At 38.8% G+C, this 21,117-nt stretch overlaps 1 protein-coding gene across 9 annotated transcripts in view; it reads right to left on the minus strand.

Annotated features, from left to right (window-relative positions):
* The window catches only part of MAGI2 (membrane associated guanylate kinase, WW and PDZ domain containing 2), a 1,339,556-nt gene that overhangs the window by 167,410 nt on the left and 1,151,029 nt on the right, over window positions 1-21,117 (minus strand). For 7 of the 9 annotated variants that reach the window (XR_005982860.1, XM_041723679.1, XM_041723673.1 and 4 more), the window contains 3 exons: window positions 16,394-16,583; window positions 8,137-8,178; window positions 923-1,014 (listed from right to left, as the gene is read on the minus strand). Coding sequence is in view for 8 of the 9 variants with exons in the window: in XM_041723679.1 (XP_041579613.1) it covers window positions 923-1,014; window positions 8,137-8,178; window positions 16,394-16,583 (324 nt within the window). In the remaining variant the exon portion in view is untranslated. The remainder of the gene's footprint in view (window positions 1-922; window positions 1,015-8,136; window positions 8,179-16,393; window positions 16,584-21,117) is intronic. The other 2 variants (XM_041723675.1, XM_041723681.1) reach the window with 1 other exon arrangement.

The following is a 21,117-nucleotide window of genomic DNA, read 5'->3' on the forward strand; positions in this document are numbered from 1 at the left end:
TTTATTTTCTGGGATTGATCAACAAGAGAGATGACGATGATAAACATCCACTTGACACTGCTATGATCCAGGCACAATACCAAGAGGTTTGCATCTGGTATCTTTAATTCTTAAAGCTCTCTCTCTGTGAGAGCACTCTTGTGCTCTTCATCTTACAGATGAGGAAACTGAGGCTTATAGCTTAAATCTCTTGCATGAGCTGGGATGGGGTGTCATTTACTCAAACCTTCCATAGACCTGACTTAGTCATATTGGGTACCATTTAAGATACATCTTTTACAATGAGTATTTCATGGCTGATATTTTTATACATGTTCATAAATCTAGCTTTGCTGAGTTTTCTGTATATTATTTTATGCCTTGACTTTGGTATCTAATGGAGTGCGTGTGCGTGTGCGGGTTTGATTTCTTCACAGCCCATCCCAAATTCCCAATATTGTGCCAACTGAAGTTCACTTTGTGAACATCTTCTCGTGGTAATCTCTTAATTTGAATCTGACCGAGATTTTGCAGCATTGAGTTTGATTTTACTTCTGTTTATCCCTGTGTTTTCTCTCCCTTGTAGTTTTGATTGCAAACATCCGTAATTCTGCTGGAATTTATGCCTTTATCTTCTGTCATAGTGTGTGTATACCTTGTGTTGCTGTCCAGAATGACCAGGAGTGCAATACAATTAAGTAATAGAAATATCTAAAAGGAATTCAATCTGTTCTGAGAAAGAGTAATGTCCCCTCCTATGTATATGTACATTAATTTATGATGATATATATTTATGTCAGTCATGGAGACACTGACATGTTTTGAGAACTTAACCAGCAAGAACACAAACCTCAAACTTTTTTTTGAGCCCTCAAAGATTTTCTTTTATATTCACAGTGAACGATATAGCCCACACTGTGGAAATAAAGAGGTTTCAACTTACAGGCTGCCCAGGCTCATCTCCCCCGAGGATTCTGAAGCCAAATCCAGACTCCATCCTGCGAAGGTGAACATCCAGCTCCTTATAATCTGGACCTGGCATAAAGGAGATCCCATTGAGTAATGAATCCTGTCTCTTCCCCGCTCCCTGAGAATCTGAACACACCAATGATAAATTAATTTTGTGGATGTAAGTAATGAGAGTGCTGTTAGAGTTGGTGGACAGCATAGAGGATAAAAAGATGTGGTAACAAAAATTTCCAAAATTAGATGGTCTGTGGTTTAACAGTGATAAAACAGGGGCATTCCTAGGGTATCACCATAGGCTGAAAGAACATACAAATTTCCTGAATGAAAAAAAAAAGATGCCTCTGTAATTCTTTATTTTCCTGAAAGCATTCAGATTGCTTTCAAGAAGATTGGCTGTCACTTTGAGGATGTTTACTCTGACTAGAATGAATGTTTCAGAAGTCTGAGAGAACAGATGACGTCCTGGAACTAGCTGGTAGAGGACTGCCTACAAATTTACAAATATCCCTTTGCAATGAATATGTCTTCGTGCACCTCATTTAGTGTGTGTCAGCGGGGGTGGGGTGAGATACAAATTTATGCCTAATTAAGTTGTCTTGTTTTGAATTGTAAAAATTAGAAAAGATAGGATTTAAAGTTTTCTGTATTGGGAGTTTGAAGTTTTTATTTTCAGACAAACTCCTTTAGGTTTTCCACAGCTTAGGGGTAGAGATTTGGCAAGTGTAAGTGAACTCTTATCTCCCCAAACACTTTAAAATGTGGAAGCCACTACTGATTTTACTGATTTTACTGATTTTCCTAGGTTATTTGAAATAAACTGGAAAAGAGATACTTTTGTGCAGTAAGCTGAAAGAACAGAATATACCTAAAAATAAGTTGGGAAATTCCTGGATGTCAATTTTTATCAAATCTAGAATAAATCATTGGAAGGTATAAGAAGTCCTTTGGTTTTTTAAAGGAGAATGTGATGTATGATTACCCAATACCCCTGGACCTTTGAATCCTTCTCACAGGGGTAAAGTCTCCATCATGACTGAGTTACGCTTACTTTCATGGTCATTGCTAGGATGCCAATATATGTTAGCAACTTGGGGAAATACTTTTAAATGCCATCCTTTGCTTAAGAAGTATTTGGTGATCCTAGGCCTTCACGGTTTAAAGGAGGGGTTAGAATTTATAGAAGCAACTATTGAGTTAAATTGCTTACACAGGATGGTTTTGGAAATTGGAAAGGGATTTCAGAGAATGATCCGCATGGGACAGGAAGATGTGTCCGAGCCTTTGGATATGTAGTAGTGGTCACAGATGAGAGAGACACTCTGTGAATGATGGCCAGGCAAATCTTTCCTGGGCTCTACAGTAAGTGGGGCTGCCAAAGTGATCCAGTAAGCAAGGTACAATGATACTGGGTTTACCATGGTGCCCTCCAATATGGGCTGTGCATTCCCAGTAATAAACAAAAGGCAATTCATTCATTTCTGAAATGTAGGCATAAGCCGATTTTGTGTTCATGATCTCAAAAACAAAACTGAGTCAATCACACAAGTACATTTGCATCTCTATATATGTTGTGCAGGAATCCATAACCATTCATGCCCTTTCATGAGCGGATGTACATATAACCAAAGACCTTTCCGTTCAACGACTAGTATAAAACTCAGAGAAGACTAATCAATTGGATTTCCACATCCATTAGTCATCCCTTATAAATTGCATTAGCATCCATATTTGAAAGATGAGAACTTAGAATAATTAGTTGGATGGTAAAAGGAAGATGAAAACTTTGTTCTATAATCAACAAGTCACAATTGGCTTTTGAACTCAATTCTTTCCTGGGGTCTACATCATGTATGAACATCATGTATGAAATCACACATTGGGAGTATGTGCTCCTTTGGGGCTTTGGGACTCCAGGCAGATGGAATAGCCCTACAAAATCATAGCAAGAATAGGTATTCCTCCCAGGGGAGGCAGAAAGGCAAGGGGAGATGAGAAGATGACAGATAATGTCCAACCACTTACAAATCTCTAGAAGTTGTTTATGATTCTACTGCTCACAGCAATCTCTTCTCTAGGTTACTTTAAGCTTAGAGGACTCTAGGCCGTACATAAAATACATAGAGACCATAAAAAATAAAAGAAAGAATAATATATTTTTGAGATTTAAAATGATAACACTAGAAGTATAACCAGAACTTTCCATCTACTCCTATAAATACTCTCATTTTTGCATCACTGGTAAAGTAAGTGGGACACTGTTCTTCCAAATGGCCTTAGCATCAATCCATATTACACTGGGAACTCTAAAGGGTATTTACTATGCAATCCATCTTATTTGCTAAATAAAATTTTCCCCCAAGAAAATGCTGAAATTATGACAATCCCAGTAACAGATTTTTTGAGATGTGCCGACAAAGAAAGGGGTTGTCTTGTGTTAGAGAATGCTGTAATTCCCAGAGGAATTGGAAAGCATTTCCTTAATGAATGACTCAAGACTCTTGTTTTTAGTAGAAAGAATATAGATTTGAGCCTGTTATTTTATTTAACTTTGAAGAACAGATGTGAGTGCAGCATTCATCCTCCTCCCCCTATCTGTTGTATGCAATTTGGTGACATTATGATCTCCTGAATGTGCCCTGACCACTTAGATTTCAAATGTAGAGTGATGTGTGCCAACCATGACATCTTCATCCTCCAATCTTCCAGGCAGAGATGGCTAGCGTCATGGTACATGAACAAATAGAGAGAGGCAAAGAGAGACTTATTAGAGAAGGACGCCAGCAGACATTTTTACAAGTTTCTTTGTTAATTTTGAACACAGACTCAGAGGCTTCAGGGCATGGAAACTTTAGAGACATAGTCAACTGGAAAAAAAAGTTTAAATGATAGATTGTGCCTTAAGGCAGTAGTCCTTTTTTATGGGAAAATAAGAGCTTTTAGAAAGATAATTTTTCTGTGGTTTCTTCCTCTGCCCTCCCCCATCCTTTTGAGTCTGGTTTTAAAAAATAACTAAAATTATATGCATGAAGCTGAGAGACATTACTCTTTTCTCCCCCCTGCGTTGTTAGCTCTCTTATAAGATTAAGATGTTTTTGATATCTTCCTTTAGTTGTTCTTTTGGCTTGATAAGACATTTATTTTTATTTTTTAAAATAGTTTATTTACATGTTTGAGAGAGCAGGAGCAGGGGGGAGGTGGGAGGGGCAGAGGGACAGGGAGATTCCCCGCTGAGCTGGAAGCCTGACCTTGGGGCTCAATCTTAGGACCCCGAGATCATGACCTGAACTGAAGTCAGACAGTTGACTGAGCCACCCAGGAGCCTTGGCCTGATGACACATTTAAAATGATAGTAACCTGCTTTGTCTTTTCCCGTTAATGCACGAACATAAAGCAAAGGAATCCAAGGGCCAAGTCTTCACCCCACTGTGAGAGAACGTAACAACCCCCCCCCCCCCCACCCATGGTTTGCTAACTATGCACCTGGATGGTTGTTTGATGAAGGAGTGTGGTAAACACCTAGTGGAGCCCAAGTCACTTTGAATGTCACTCAACTGTGCCCCCATCAACATTTTTTTTTTGTTTCATATTCTGCTTTCTTGTTTATTTTTTTTCCATGCTCTTTGTTTCCCTTCTTTGCCTCAGCTCTTTTTGGAGAACCGTCAGGGATACGCTCATTGGCGTCCAGGCATTGCTTGGACCCAGGAGAGGCAGGACGTTTTGGATTTGTGTGTTCAATGGCCATTCCTGACCACTGGCGCTTCTTCCTTAGAAGCTGGGTCCCGGGATCCTCAGGCATTATGAAATAAATCATCTGAAGACCTCTGTCTCGGATGGGACCTGCCATGACCACTGTGGCAAACTACCAGAGTGGAATTTCTAAGTCCTGATTTATCCTGGGCTCCCACTAATACTGAAAAGACTAGTAATACTAAAAGCAGCAAATGGTGGCCATGTCCAGGTATAAGGTCAACCACCCTCATAAAAGAGAAAAGCAGAATTTCAAAAGCTGCTTCTTATTTTGCACTAAGGCTCTAGAAGCTTCACATACTGTATATATCCTTGGTATAGATTTGGAAAGACATGACTTTGTGCACAGTTTTTGAGAAAAGGAAGGGTAACTGAACACAACTGATTAATTTTATGAATGGATTCAGGCTTCAAAAATGCAAAGAATGGCATTTGTATGGATTAATTTGGCACAGGGTATGCTGCAAACATGTCAATTAAATTTTGGTACTTGAATCCCCTTTCATGTTTTAATTAAAATGTAAGTACCATGGGCTTATTATCAGTTTGGCACAGAGAATGAATTCATTCAATTTTTCCTGCTGGAAAGAGCATTAGTTATTTGGCTTTTCCTTGTAAAGAGATCTAGGAAAGAGACTGAGGAAGGAATCAGAAATCAAAAGTAGTTATTAAATATGTCCCTGGCTTCTGAACTTTCAATGCACTCCAGATACAGAATGAGTTAAATAGGAATGAGAAAGTTCCTATCCCTTGACTCTCATATTACCATATAGGTAGCTAATACATTTTTTGCTTTAAAACAACCCTTTCTCTTTACTTTTTCCCCTCATACCTTTGGTAATACGAATGTCGCCAGACACATTTCAGTTCTAGCAGAACCAACTCCCACTCTGTGGTTTTTCTCCCTCAGCCTTCAAATAAATTTAGATTTCCCCATACCAAGTACCCCCTCGTGCTCCCCTTTCTGCCTTGGATGAGTAGTCTCTAGTGGGCCTTCGCTTCCTGCTTCCTCATCCTCAATTTCTCATCTGTCACTGACTCTGGCCAGTCTGGCTTTTGCTGCATGGGCATTTCTGAAAGTGCTCCCTTTATGATCATCCTAATGACCACGTCAAATGGTCATTTTCTCTTTCCACATTCTGAGTGATTTCTGAGCCTCATTTGGCACTGTTGACGTACCCTTTGTGACTCCTGATTTCATTTGTTTCTAAATAAGGAAAGTTCTCCTGGAAGTGATTCCTACTCTTGGTTTCTGTGATATTCCACACCCTTGCTCTATGGGCTTTGGGTAAATTTGTCCATTCAGAAGGCTACGGATGCATTGTTTCTCAGTATCATTCTTCCTTAATGATGGTATAATTATCTTTATCATCTATAATATTTCATTATGCACAGCCTATAGTAGTTGCTAAATAAATATTTCTTGAATTTCCTTGCTTTAAGATATTCACCAATCTAGTGCACCAGATAAACTACAGCACTATTCTACTGGGAGTTATCACTACTTTTCATAATTACATTCTTTAGGTCTTCCTACTAACAATTTTGCCTCTGTACCTAAGTGCCATAGGTAGCTGACATTAATAAATACCTTATAATTATGATAAGTATATCTGAATCAAAAATCAAGACACATAATTTGATAAAGGACATTTTGTAAATGTGAGAAGTAGTATGGGAGATCCATTTACTTTGGATGTACTCACAATTTTCCAGAGTACTTTGTTATCTTGTGTGGACATTAAATACCATATTTGGATTGGTGCTTTTCCTGAAAATCTGGATTACATAGTGCTATGATATATGCAAACCATTATTATAACTTTTGTCTTTTAACTAATGCATATCTTTTGAAATTCAAAAGTATTGTTCATATATATCAAAGTAATCTATGCTATTAGACAGTTCTTCTCTTTTTTTGTTTTTAACTAAAGTACACTCAGAAGCTGAGATTTCCAAGAAATGTGCTTGCTGTGGCCAATAAACAGAGATTTAGAATCTCAAATTAAATCCTACTTTCATTTTGCAACTGTAATTACTAGGTCTCATTTTCCTTCTGGGCTTAAGATATTCTTTTAAAATTACAAGGATTTTACAGTCAATACATAGGAATAATCATAGTTTAAAAATTTTCAGACCAAGCTAAACAAATACTTTATACATTATTTGAGGACAAAATGCTAAGCAATATCTTCCATATTTTCTACATATCCAAAAAAATGACATGGAAACTTATAGAATGAAATGATCTCAAGCACATATATTCTCCAAGGGGTGTTAGAACATGCTGAGATGGATAATGAGCTGTCATCATGGAAACACTCTAGAGATGTGTGCCATGAGCCCACAGACCTGAAATAGTACTATTATTATGAAACACTCTTTTCTGCAATTGTTTCAGTGTTCTGGCTTTCCGTCCAGTGGTCTAAGCAGCTATTCAAAGCACTTTCTAAAAGTAAAAAAAACCCTGAATCTTCCTTTTCCTCCTTCACTTCTGTAATAACATTAAACACTTTAGTCTAAACTAAAATTGGTAAGTATTTTCAGAACTGTTAGGTCAAAACAATGTTTTTCCTTTTACTTAAGTTAACTGATTACTGAAAGCTTTTGAACTATGATATTCTATCTAACTTAAAAGACCATTGAAGTGTTGCATTTTTTAAGTAGCATGGTTGAAAACAATTAAATTGACATAGGTATTTAGTTGATGTGAAAATAATTTCATCCCACAGTAGCAAAATTTCCAGTAAGTTCTTTGGAAACATCTAAATTGGAAATCTCTTGAGATATTCTAGCCAATTTCTATTTATCTAGTCCAGCATGGTCCAATATAAATAAAAGGTAAGCTGCGTAAGTAATTTAAAATTTTCCAGTAGCCCATTTTAAAAAGCAAAAAGAAATACGTACAATCAACTTTAATAATGCATTTTAAGCTGGTATATCCAAAATATTATTTAAGCATTCATCAATATAAAAAATTAGTGAGATATTATACATTTCTATTTCTTTTTTGTATCAAATCTTGGAAATCCAGTATGGATTTTACATGTATCTTAAGCATATCCAAGTTCAGAGTAGGCACATTTCAAGTGCCTACTAGTTTACATGTGGCCAGAAGCTGCTGTATCAGGCAATAAGGATTTAGTCAGTCTGATGGCTTTCACTGGCACTTTGTTTTTAGTCTAGTCTTTCACTAAAGCGTTTTATGAAAGTAGTTAGTGAATATGACTCTTGTCCTTTGTCTTTTGTCTGTTTCCTTGGGAGCCACTTAGACCCATCTTGATGGGACTTGCTCTCTACCTTACATATGTATGCATGTGGGTGAATAAAATTAGCACAGTGACTATATACTAATAAACTGATACTACTCAGAAGAATGATTTGTTACACAGAATGGAAGACGTTTCATTCACAGGACTGTGGGTACTGAAGAATACTTGCCAGAGGAATCCATTCGAAAACTGGTCCTTGGTGGCACTTGTTCTGGATAGGAAAATGGGGAATTAAAATTGAAATTCATTTATGGCATTTTAAAATTCATCTTTACTTTTTTTTTGTTGCTATTAGAACTCACCCCCAACCTTTGGTGCTCCAATTTAATGATTTTGTTTCTCTAAAATCCATGGAAGTTAGTGGACAAGACATACCCTGTTTCATGTATATGAATATGTCTGTGAATGTATTTCTTTTATATGGACGCAAAATAGAAAGTTCTGAAATTTTTTAGATCAGACTAAGAAAAATAAAAGATCCTCCTTTTCAAACATTTGTTTTGATTCTCATTGTAAAAATTCTTATTGAGAAATAAAGTCAATCCAGACCCCGAGCTATACACAAAATAATTACAGGCCTTTTCAAATCAGTTTAAGATATTGTGTCATCAAATATTGAGATGAAAAGTAGAAAATTCAATCAATGAGTGTCTTGACTTGTGTCCATTAGTCCAAATATCTTGATACTTATCACTATTTGGTTAGTTGAAGTGATACATAAGTAGTTGGGTTAAATTGGTTTATGTTAGCAATATAGATCCTTCATGAGAATTTTGAGATAATTAATCTCTGCTACATATAACATAAACATTTATGGACATGAGCATAAAATACTATTTATATACTGTAATATATATGAAGCACTATAAAAATGTGTATTTTATTTTTACATTAATAAGAATTAAAATCAGGTCAGATTCTGTTTGCTTTCTTATTGAGCTTTGTTTCATATAAAGAGTTCTCTACTCTTCAACAATGAAAATGAAATAGAAGCTTTTTGAGGGTGATGATGAGGCAATGTCACCAACCTTCTGGGTTTGACAGATGTTCCTGACCACACTCTGCACAGCACCCTGCACCCTCACTCACTGAGGGCAGAATGATCATCCCTGCCAGGTAATTTGTGTTTTTGCAGTCAAGCAAATTAGTTTTCCAGAACTGTTATTTCTTTAAAATCTACCATGTATACTGTGACTGCTTAGGATTATAAACTGAGAAATATCCTTTCATCAGAAAGATAGAGCTGCATCAGGGATAGAAAGCTGCTACCTTCTAAATACTTCCATTAGTTGTAAAACTGACATTTTATATTATCATAATCTTACTAGGACCTACGTGCCATCCAGCAATTACATTCAGTTTACTGCAGCCCTGATGGTCTCATATTTATTCATGAAAGTACTTTGGTTTGCATTGTCAACTTGTGCTACCAACAAAATGCTTTGACATACTAAATAACTTTCAGTCAAGAACTGATTTTAGAGTTTACTTCTCACATCCTCCCCGGTCTCCCCACCACCCCACCAACCTCTGTCTGATTCCAGCAACATTATGTTTTGAACTATTGAATTAAATAAATTTATAAGCTATAAGATTGGACCTAATTTCTAAAATACGTGGAAAAATATGCTCCCAACCTTACTATTATTTCACTATCTTTATTACTTAGCTCATGTCATGGTAACTTTCTTTATTAAAAAAGACCTGTTAGAAATACAAATATTACCATAATTGTTTAAAAAGCTACCCCCAAAATTCTATTTTTGAAATTAGATTTCCAAGTTAAAAATGCACATATTAAAAATGGCAAACACAGCTTAACTGGAATTACCAATCTCCTTTATCAATATATTATAGCTGCAAATAATTATAGCTGCATAATTATTTGCAGCTACACTAGAACTCCAGCTGAAAGGCTTTTTTTTTTTTCACAGATTAAACCATAATATAAATGATACAAAGGCCAGCAATAATGGTTTTCCCATGAGAAAAAGGTACAGGAAATTAACCTTCATAGTATCATCGAGGACATTTTAAATGATAACGTTATTAAATTTTTTTCTAGCCTTTTATGATTCTAATGCTAAAGTCATTGCTAAAAGTGTCTTAACATTTACGTATCATCTTATTTTAATATTCCACTGAAATAAGATAGTGCACTGGAGAACATTTGTTACGAACATTAAAGCCATTGGACAACAACAATGTCAAGCAAATGAGGCCAGGGCTTGGTGTAGAAGCATTCAGATGTGCGGTGTTCTCTAGGAAGGCGAGGTGGCCTTTTGTGATCATTTAATAGCTGCCTACAGCTATGGCATCCATGATGCATCAGAACCTTTCTTAAACTTATTGACATTTCCAGCTTGACCCTATCAGATGTTTAATCACTTTGGCAAGGGAGACTGGAACCTGAAAGGCTTAAGCAGAAGCACTTGCCACATGCTCCCAAGCTCTAGATACTGTGTATCTCCCTTGTGTGATGTGGCTCCACCACCAGTTTCCATTTAGAGTCTCAAGTGCTGTGCTGAGTGGATCACATTTTTATACTATCCCATCTTTCCAAGTAGCTCTAGTGTTAGGATGAGAAACAGTGCCACGGGCTCCTTGCTCACTGGTAACATAGAAAAAGCTGTAGAAAACCTGTTACTTTAGAAATACAACCACCTTTTTGTGATTAGCCATGTTCTATGTGAATTATAATACCTAACAATGAAAGAATTTCACTATGAGCAATGAACAACAGAACCATAGGATAAAAGCCATAGATGTGGAAAATGCAGATATCTTTTTTTGATTGGTTATGAAGTATAATTTCCTGTCAAGTATATACTAAAAGCCTGTCAAGTATAGTTCGAAAGATCTTCCATTATGCTCTAACTGGGCTGTGGTTACTTCTGATTGCTATTTCTGTTGTCATACTCATTGCTTATTATGGGTTAATTCTTCCTAATTTCTGGAAAGAAAAATTGATCATGTGAGCTTTTGGAAGAAATTCCAGAGGAATTTGTGTTCTAAAGAGATTCCACCATAAGGCACATTACACCATACGGATCCCTGACACTTTTATGACCCTACATTTGAGTGATGTCTTACTGCAAAGGAGCACAGACATGTTGTACCTCATAAATTGTTTATTTATAATAAGCAAGGTTCAATGCAAAGAGAAAAAAGTTTGGACAACTTCAGTCATAATTCAACTTGGGTTCACACCAAGGGATAAGATCCTGAGGGAAGGGTTTTAGAGAACAGGGATTTTTCTTCTCTGTCTCCTCTTGTTTTCATCTGCTTGTTGCTCTGGCTTCTGGGGCTGCAGTGGGGAGTGTGCTCAAGAAATGGCCTCATGAGACAAACCTTTCCACTAAGTCTGACTTAAAGGAAAGTGAAGCAACAGGACGGAGCCCTCATTCCTAGATCACCAAGTTCTTTAGCATGATCAGAACTTTATTTTGTAATATCCCAAAGAGATTCCATTTTCTTTGGGAAGTATTTTTATTGCCTTGCTCGGCATCCAAAGGACCAGTCATGACAGTCACTGTTCTGCAATTATGTAAGTATAATCTTTCCTAGGGACAGGAAGACAAACAAAATTACCTCCCTTTTTGGGCCCGTGATTATTGCAATGTTGAATCTGATTTACTATCTGTGAGAAGAATGAGAACTCCACGGCATAATACTTAAATGAGTGAAGCCTTGCTGCCTATTTTCTGTACTTAGCTTGTCATGCTCTAGATTTGTACATATGTACCCTTTCCTGTACCCTTTCCTGAGTACAGATGGAGTTTGCTGGGAGTCTGGCTAATAGACAAGCCACCATATATGTCTTTACCTCAAATTAGGAATAAAATATGTATGGGCAAAAATTCAGTCAGCCAAGTAAGTGAACTTGAAGGAAATTATTATCCGAGTAGGTACAAAATTTTTTTATTCATGATCTATACATTTAGATATATGCTTTTATTGGACAGTAATATGTTATTTCTCTAACAGATTATATAGTAAAGGGAAACCATATAATTCGTCATTCAAATGAGGACAAACTGGAGAGTGAAAGGGAAGCTATTAAAAATTCTGCTAGGATGACACAGAGCAGGACTGTCCCAGGCAAACAGGCATGTGCAGTTCCCCCATGCAGTCTCATGGGGATGTAGATTGTTACGAAACTGTTTCTTCTCATATCAAAAATATGTGACACCATCACATGTCGGAAAAGAATGGCAGGAGAAGATGTGGGTGTGGGCACTGAGGGCCTTTAGAAGTAGTTTCTCTTTAAAGGTTAGGAATGGTAAACAATAGTTTATTTTTCAAGATTAGCATACAAAATGAAAAAATGCAAGATCTTCCTCTTGTGATTGCAAAGAAAATTAGTCTTCCTTTCATGAGAGTTCTGAGAAAAGGACAGGGAAGGGAGAAGTAAAAAATAGCATGGCTTATCCCACTGTGCAAAGGTATGTATTTTCCTTGCTTTCAACTTAAACAAAATGCAAGTAATGGGGACAGCAAGAAGTTAATAATCAACAGAGGCTATTATTGCACAATGAGGAAAGTGACCTTTATTGCAAAGTCTTGAATAGAGATGGGGATGGGGAGATTTTTGCTTTTTCCTGGGAGCTGCTGGTCATGCCAGAAGGTCAATGCATAAATAACTGACATGAAAACCCAAAAGCTCATTGGTCAAAACCTCTTTTGGGATTTTTTTTGGGGGGTGGGGTATTTTTCTTTTCTATATATACAAGTTTTAAGCTTATGTGGAAATAAGTTAGGAAAAAAAATTCTGCACAGCATTTTCCAATAAGGCCTAAGGAGATTTTTGACAATCAGAAGGTATTTAACAACAAGACGTTCTCCTAATTAAACATCAATTTTGCCCTTGGAATGAGAAACTGTTGGCCTAATTGTCTAATTACCCTTGAGCTGTTGTCTATATTTACTGCACAATTTCGCAGGTTGAAATGTGATGTTATCTGCTGGGTTGTGTCATGCAGTCTCATTCAAGAATCGTCTTCCTAGGCTTTTGTGTCCTCAGCTTCAGTAGAAGTTCTTGCAAGTGGCATTTATTTCTCATGATTTTTTTTTTTCTCGTGGAGTGCCTAGCAGAGTTCTAGAAGACAGGTGTTGAATGTTTCGAACATTCTTGTTGAGTGATGTGGAGTCTGGAGGTACTACCTCTAGGCATTCCGCCTGCGGCTGTGAAACTGGAAGCGTTGCCCTGCCTGCTGGAAGAGTCTTCGTTGTCTCTTCTTTGGTTCCATCTCATCGTAAGATCTCACGAAGACAGGAGGCATTTCTCTCATAAGCATGCACCCGTCATGTTCCGTTTCATGTGGCTCTAGTAGCCTATGGTTGTCTTTGTTTGTTTAAAATCACTACATTTTTTTTTCAGGAATACATCTTTATTAAGATATCCTGTGCATGCACATTAAAATGTCAGCATAATCTAATTATGAGCCAAATGAGGCACAGCAGCATTTACATCATTTGATAAATTTCCATCATTTGCAGGGGACTGGTGACTTGAATCCAAATACTTCTTGACAGCCTTGATATAACAAACATTATGTAGCTCTGTACACCAGGAGCTGGTGGGTGGAGGTACATCCTTTCTTTTTTGGTTACTGCAACCCAGTTTGGAATGTGAATGCAAAATATCTCTTTAGCCATAGACCCAGTTGTAAGGGGAGATACCATGAGGTTGCTATAGGCCACGGAGAATGTCAAAAGGCTTGGTTTAGACAGCTTCTGGTTGGGATTCCCTCCCATACTTTCCCTGGTCCCCACAGATATTTCTCCTAGGAAAAAGTTTCCGGGGATACAAGGATAAACAGAGTGAAACCTAAATGTTATGCATGCGAGTCAAAGGAATAAGGTGTGGTTCGCATCAAAATTTTGAATATAGTTCCTTTGTATGGATGCAAACATTTCATGATCATTAAAACAAAAAAGATAACTATTTGAAGATAATGAGAAATACACTGAGCTTTCCCTCAATTTATTTAAAAAATATTTTCTGGCATTCCAAAAACGTGAGAGAATGAAACTTTTTTCATAATTGAAAACAAGGAATGTAGAGAGGTCAACGGGCTGCGTTGTTCTTTCTAGACACTTGCATGTCCACAAGCAGAGTGAGCCGATCACCTATCCAGAGACCTGAGAAAGTAGCACTGCATTTGTTTGGTTTCCTTAATCTTCAGCATAGAGCTTTGCTTACCCTGACATGATTTCCCTGTTTCTTTCACACTCCATTTAGTGTTATGAAATAGCATGATACAAAAGCAAAGGATGGGAAAGAAAATGAGCTTGCCCTCTTTTGGCTTCCTAAGATTTGTGACCCTGAAAACATTGCTGTGACCTCAGAAACATTAGAGAGCTGACAAAAACATAGAGGGGGGACACCATTAGAGCAGAGGCAGCAGTGGGATCAGTGGGGGCACTGATGGGCGGAGGTGGGCTGGGGTGGGAGTCAGGCTGTTGGTTGTTGACGTGGCTGCGGAAGCAGAGGGGATAAAGAGCTCCCGGGGGAGGACTGGAAAAGAAAGGTATGGGAGGTTAAGGTGGATTGGTTTGCTTGGATTGTTCCAGGTAAGCAGCGGCAAGGCAATGAACAGAGACAGCATTGCAGGGGCTGGATAAAGAAATCAGAATTCTTTTAGGGTTGAAAAGAAGGTCATGTGCAATCCCTGCTCAGAAACTGAGGGCATCACAGTATCAGGCGCCATGAAGGGAAGAGGGAATAGATGCCAACATTGCCTTTGTCCTGAAACTACAAAAGAACGGGAGCAAATGATTAACGGAGGGACAGAAATAGGAGGAAGCATCATCCTGAAGCTCCCTAAAGGTAACCAAAAATTTAAACAAGCCAAGGATGTGACAATATTTTAATCTGCAATGCATTCTATCCTCCAAGTTAGAACTTCTAGTGCATCTTGATATCTACACCTGTTTACACTTTTTCTTATTTGCTCAGTTAAATTTGTAAGAGCAAGGCGTATTACTCATCTTTGGTATCTCTCCACAGAACTGAGAGTAAAGTGGGTATTCAATACATGCTTGGATATGGAAGCAGAAAAGCCATTAAGAACTGTGTTCAAATCTCTTCAATTTTTTTTTGTTTGCTGAGCATTAATATCCTGAATTTACACCCTATGTTATACAGCTAAACACACTACTTTGTTCTTACTCTCTCACAGCAAAGGCATTCTGACTACACAATCCTTTAAAGACATTTCAGCTGTTCACCCAGTAGCCCTGTCATAGCTGATTATTTAAAATAAAGAGGTGTGTGGGGGGGACGGGGTTCATTTTGACAAAAAAGGATTTCTCAGTGCGAGCCCTGCTGTCCTAACTATTTTATCAATGAAAATTGCTTTTACAGAGAGTTGTAGAGGCTGGGGAAAAGGCATTATGTCTCCTCTTTCCCTTGCCAGTTGGGTGCATAATTCTCAGCCCCTGAGTTCATAAAGAATAAACAGATTTCAGATCCTCTGTGGTCACACACAATTTAAAACCTGCTATTTATGTTTCAGATGTTAAAGCTGGAGAGAAGACACTGGCGGAACACAGAGACAAAAGGAGTCAGCAGACTGTAAAAGGCAACACAGGGGACCAAACACTTCTCACTAGGCTAGGTTTCTTGATCCATTTACTTAGTTTATACTGCACATTTCTCTCATAGATTATACATTCATGCCATTCAGATTCCCGGCCTCTAACATTTGGAAGAGATGACCTGTCAGATGGTGGAAAGAGGCACAAGGAATGTACATGCAATATTAAAAGCCTTTGTTTTCTAATATTTATAAAGTGCAATGAAATAATTTTAGAGGACCTTCAAACAGGACGACAAGTGCATACACGATATTTTGTTTTATGACTGAATGGGCCCCACAGCATTAAAGGGGCCCCACTCTGTTAAATAAGAAGCAGAAGTTTGGGGTAGAGATGATTGGCAGCTGGCTCTGTGCTGTTTTCAGAACCATTACTTTCATGGATTATGAGTTGGAAGGACATGGCTAACATTGACTCATGGCCCTAAATCTTCAATGATTGCATTCAAGGCCCTAAGAAAAAAATCTAAGCTGCAGACTCAAGATCAGATTACACATAAATATCCCAACCATTTATCTTATTATTTGGTGACTTGAACAAAACTATCTTCTTCCGCAACCCCCCCACCCCCGTCCTCCCCACCAAATACATTCCTGATTTTCCTCAGGGGTTTAGGCGGAAAACCATAGGAAATAAAATATAAAACCAAAGGATATGAACTTTTTTTTTTTTAAAGAAAAGTTTAGACCAGCTGGCTCTACTTTTGAGATACTTTCTGAACCTCAGAATATCAACTCATGCCCGATCATCTCAGCTTCAATATATCCCTTGGCAGGGCTTCAGCCATTACTAATGTACCCTTGTTTTATGTGGCTTTCACTTACGCCTACTTTCATAAATCGCTCTAGATTTCTCGTAGAGCTCGTAGGGGTCAGGCTTCCTTGGGTCAAAGGCCTCTGTTGAGTCAGGAAAAGAAGTTCTGTGGAGGGTGGGTGGGAAGGGCAGGTTCTGCGGGATGGCCGGAGCAGATAGACTCGTTTGAGGACTGCCTTGGTTCTCCCAGCGGTCCATTATCTGGAAAGCAAAAGAGAACAGAAGATGGCTGGTGGTGAATTCCTCTTTGTCACACACCATAACCCTCACCTTTAAATTAGACTCTCTTGCCCCGTGGACTTTCCTTAGACTCTCTTGCCCTTTGGACTTTCCTTAGTTAGACTCTCTTGCGCTGTGGACTTTTCTTCCATGAAACATTTGCAACTTTGGAATAAGTGTGAGAAAAGACTCTATGTCTCTGGTTAAAGTACTGAAGACTGTACTCAGTACTAGTGGTTGCCTGACTTCGGAATGCAAACTGACATAACCTGGTCACCTGGTGCTGGTCATCTCCAGCAACTCAATCTCTCCCAGTGTTTTTTCCTCCTCCACAATAAAGATGACAGGTGTCTCAAGATACCTTTCTATGTAAGTGTGGAAAAATGTGTGGTACTGGCCCTGAAACATTACGCCATTTTTACTAAAACAAAAGAGAATAAAGTAGTCTACGTGTATTCTCTTGACATCTATGCAGATCCCAATAATCTCCTATACCTGAACATTTGGGGTCACTTTCTTTATAGTTTTAAGTAATAATGCGACCACATGGGATTTATGAATTGTTCAAAGTCTTCTGTGAAGCCTCATTTACTTCTGATCTGGCAGTTTCTTTCCCAAAATGCTACTGCTGATGTTGCTACCACTACAGTTTATTAAAGATCTCTAGAACACTTCCCAGTTTACCATGTTTTCTCACACACGTTTATCTTCTTGGATCTGCACCATGGCTCCATGAAGTAGATAAGGCAGGACTTGTGTCCTTTTATCAAATAGAAAGCCAGGTTAACTGAGAACACCTGTTTGTACCACCAACTTCACCTTCATTCACTAGTCAACTGATTCAAACTCAACTTATTCTTTTCTGCTTTGGATAAACCTACTTTGTGTAAAACTTAGACTAGGTTATCCTTATGTCTAAAATTCTGCATTGGGTCAGTATGGTCTTCAGCTTAAGGGTTAATCTCCCTACTGTGGCATTAGTAGCTCCTCATGACCCAATTTCTGTTCACTGTTCTCATACTCACTCATAGTCTCTCCTCTCATTCCCCAGGACCCATCAGATTCTCTCCTGCCTCTGATCTTTTGTGTACCTTCTTAATTTCTCCTTCTACTTAAAAAGTTTACCCATTTCTCCACTTTTTCCACCTCCCTTCCTCCCTTTACCTGGGGGCTACTAGACTCAGATAAGATGTGTTTTCTAAAAGGCCTCTGCTGGCCATTTTTTTTTTAAGATTTTATTTATTTATTTATTCATTATTCATTCATTCATTCATTCATTCATTCATTCATTCATGAGAGACACACAGAGAGAGAGAGAGGCAGAGACACAGGCAGAGGGAGAAGCAGGCTCCCTGCAGGGAGCCCAACGTGGGACTTGATCCCGGGTCTCCAGGATCACGCCCTGGGCCAAAGGCAGGCTCTAAACTGCTAAACCACCCAGGGTTCCCTCTGCTGCCTATTCTTAAACTGGTCATACATCCCTCCCAGATGCCTCGCAGCACCTCTATCTACCCCTCACACCCAACGCTAATGATGCGTAACTATTATGGCAAGACTACCTATGTCTCCTCAAATAGAGCATGGTGGGGACAGATCCTCTGGGGACACAGTCTTTCTCATTGTTGTATTACCGACACATAATAAGCTCAGAAAATGTTAATTTAGTGAATGAATGAAATCATCAATAAAATATGGTCAGCTGTTCTTTTTTCCCCCTAATCTGGCTGACTTATAACTGTTATTTTTTTTAAACATACAAACAAACAAATTAGCTTTGATATACACTGTTTTGAGGTTGGCAGGATTATGACTCTTCGTCCCTTATTGCACCGTTCTGCTCTTGTTTCCATGCTGGCCATATTGGTTAGGGCTCCTACACCAGCTCTGCTTTGTCACTTATAAATATTTTAAGGTTGGAGGGAATGTGATGTGCCAGGTACCTACCATGCATGTCACTCTGTAAAACAAAGTTCCCTGTGACTTACTCACCTAGCTGAAGCCGTGGAAGATATCAAATGAGCCAACAAACTATGGAAGAAATGAGTCACTGACCCATCTCTCAATAAGACTGATACCATGGTCTGAATGATTGGGTCCCCGCCCAAATTTATATATTAAAATTCTAATACCTAAGGTGATGGAACTAGGAGGTGGGACCTTTGGGAGGCTATTGGGTCATGAGGGTGGAGCCCTCATGAATGGGATGAGTGCCTTTATAAAAGAGATTCAGAGTCTAGAAGACCCTTCTGCCAGGTGAGGTTGCAGAGAAAAGATGGCCATCTAGGAAGTGGGAAATCACCAGACACTAAATCTGCCAGGGCCTCGATCTTGAACTTCCAGCCTCCAGAACTATGAGGAAAACTTGCTGTTGTTTACAAGCCACCCTATCTATGTATGGTACAGCAGTGTGAAGGGGCTAAGACAATTGGCTTCATTTAGCTTGTTTTCTATACGGGATACTGACCAAGATTTCATTTGAACAAAGTTTCTAAACCTAAAGAGGATGGAAAATCCTGGTTGAGCACAATTCCCTAATATTGAACATAACCTCAAGAGTGTGAAGAGGTCCAGCAGTGGTCAGCAGCAGATCCCAGATGCACCCAATTTGTAACTCTAACGGGAGTGCTTTTTATACTAATACATTGAGTGGAATAACTGGCAAATTTGTTTAGAATTTTTGCTAATATTCTGCTCAGTGGACTTTTTGCTCCCATTTAATAAAAATCCTTAAATACACACTTCATAATTCATTTGATAGCAAAATTCATCTAGGAAGCCATTCTAGGTTCTTTGGTCATCCACTCTGTGTCTCTGCTATGATGAGCAGACCTACATTTGTGGCTAAAGTCATATTGTTTTTTAATTTTTCACTTAAAGCGACTGGCTTTAGGCACCATGTGGATGCATTTTGGCTGTGACTTTCTCCCTTCTGTTTCCGAACATAAGGTACTAAATTCTAAACAGTAAATAATTTAGATATGGGGACGGAGTAGCTGTAGAATAGCCACACAGGTCCTGCTATGTGTTGTTCATGAGCAGTCATTGGAGCAAACACGCTTCTGGTGAAATATTAGTATTTCTAAACAACATTCTTAAAACTACAGAACAAATAATGCTTTGGGCACTCTTGGGAAGGCTACTGGGGCCGAGTGACAAATTCTACAATTTCTGTAGCACAGAAACGAGGGAATTAGTCAAGAGTCCGGTTTATGCTTAGTAAAGCATTCACAACATCTTGCCGTGACATTCATCAACCCTTGAGTCACTCTGTCAGGGTTTCTTAAAAGACTGTAGAGCAGAAAAATCACTGTGCCCATGAAATTACTGAAGAAGCAGACTTGTAGTCCTAGAGCTACCCTCCTCCCCCGACTGGGTTATTTGTTGGCTTTGGCCCAAAAGCCCATGAAGCAAACCACTTGCCCTGGGATCAGAGGTCACCCTCTGTTCACTGGGGCTGGTGTGCTGATCTAATAGCCTCCTTTCAGGGTGCGCTCTGTTGACTTCTTACTTTCTTAGAAAACTGGTCTCTGGACTTCTGCTTTCCAGCTGGGACACTCTGCTCATTTGTTCCTCTCAAGCTTCTTGAACACCCTAGATTCTGATCCTGTCCTGTTGCTCAGGCCCTTGGCCTCACTTGTTCCACCCAGTGGCTCTGGCAAGACATTTACTTCTCCTGGCTCCTGAATGGGCCTTGTACAGTCCCAACTATGTCCATGCCTAGGCAGCTCACTAGTGTAAGGAAAAACAAACATGTAGTTGTTTTCAATATCTGGGAGAAACCTGTGTCTCTGCTGGTCTCGGTGAATGAATGAATGCCTGACTGTACGAAGGTATAATCACTGAATTATCATCAGACAGAGTGGACATATAATCCACAACAGGGCCTTGCATGGTAAGAGAGGAAAACCCAATCATGATGTGGTTAATTTTTGACTCCCCATCCTGATCTAGGGGTCACACTGAGAGTGGACGACTTGTGAATAAGGCGGCGCCCCACCTCCCAGGGAGTGCTCCATTTAGAATCTGTTTGCTTTCTATAGAAGGTGGCTGGGATAGACTAAATGCACCCCCTCATTATTTTAGGGCAGGGCTGGGATATGAAGGCGTTTGGCTTGATTCTATACTTGAAGAATGAACTTGGATCCCTTCCAGATAGAGAGCATGAGAACTCACTATAATTAGAATACTACTTGTCACAAAGGAAATGACGATCTCAACAAGGATTAGCTTAAGATGTAGATCAGTAGGGACAGAAGAGGGTCAGAAAGTGACAGAGGACCAGGAGAAGGAGAGATCTCACTCAGGATAACGTTTCCTTATCCTGACTACAGATGTCCTCAATCCTTCTCAGAGGAGAGAGTCTATAAATCCATATACTGTGGACATATATTTATATATTTGTTTAAATGAATACTTTAGCAACTATGTTCACTTTATAGAGCCATTAATTTATTTGGGTTTCATGCATGGAGGGTCTGCTTTCTGGGATGACAGTACTTTATATTTCTCTTTTATT

The sequence above is a fragment of the Vulpes lagopus genome, chromosome 11 (genome assembly GCF_018345385.1).
Source record: "Vulpes lagopus strain Blue_001 chromosome 11, ASM1834538v1, whole genome shotgun sequence".
NCBI classification, from domain to species: domain Eukaryota; kingdom Metazoa; phylum Chordata; class Mammalia; order Carnivora; family Canidae; genus Vulpes; species Vulpes lagopus.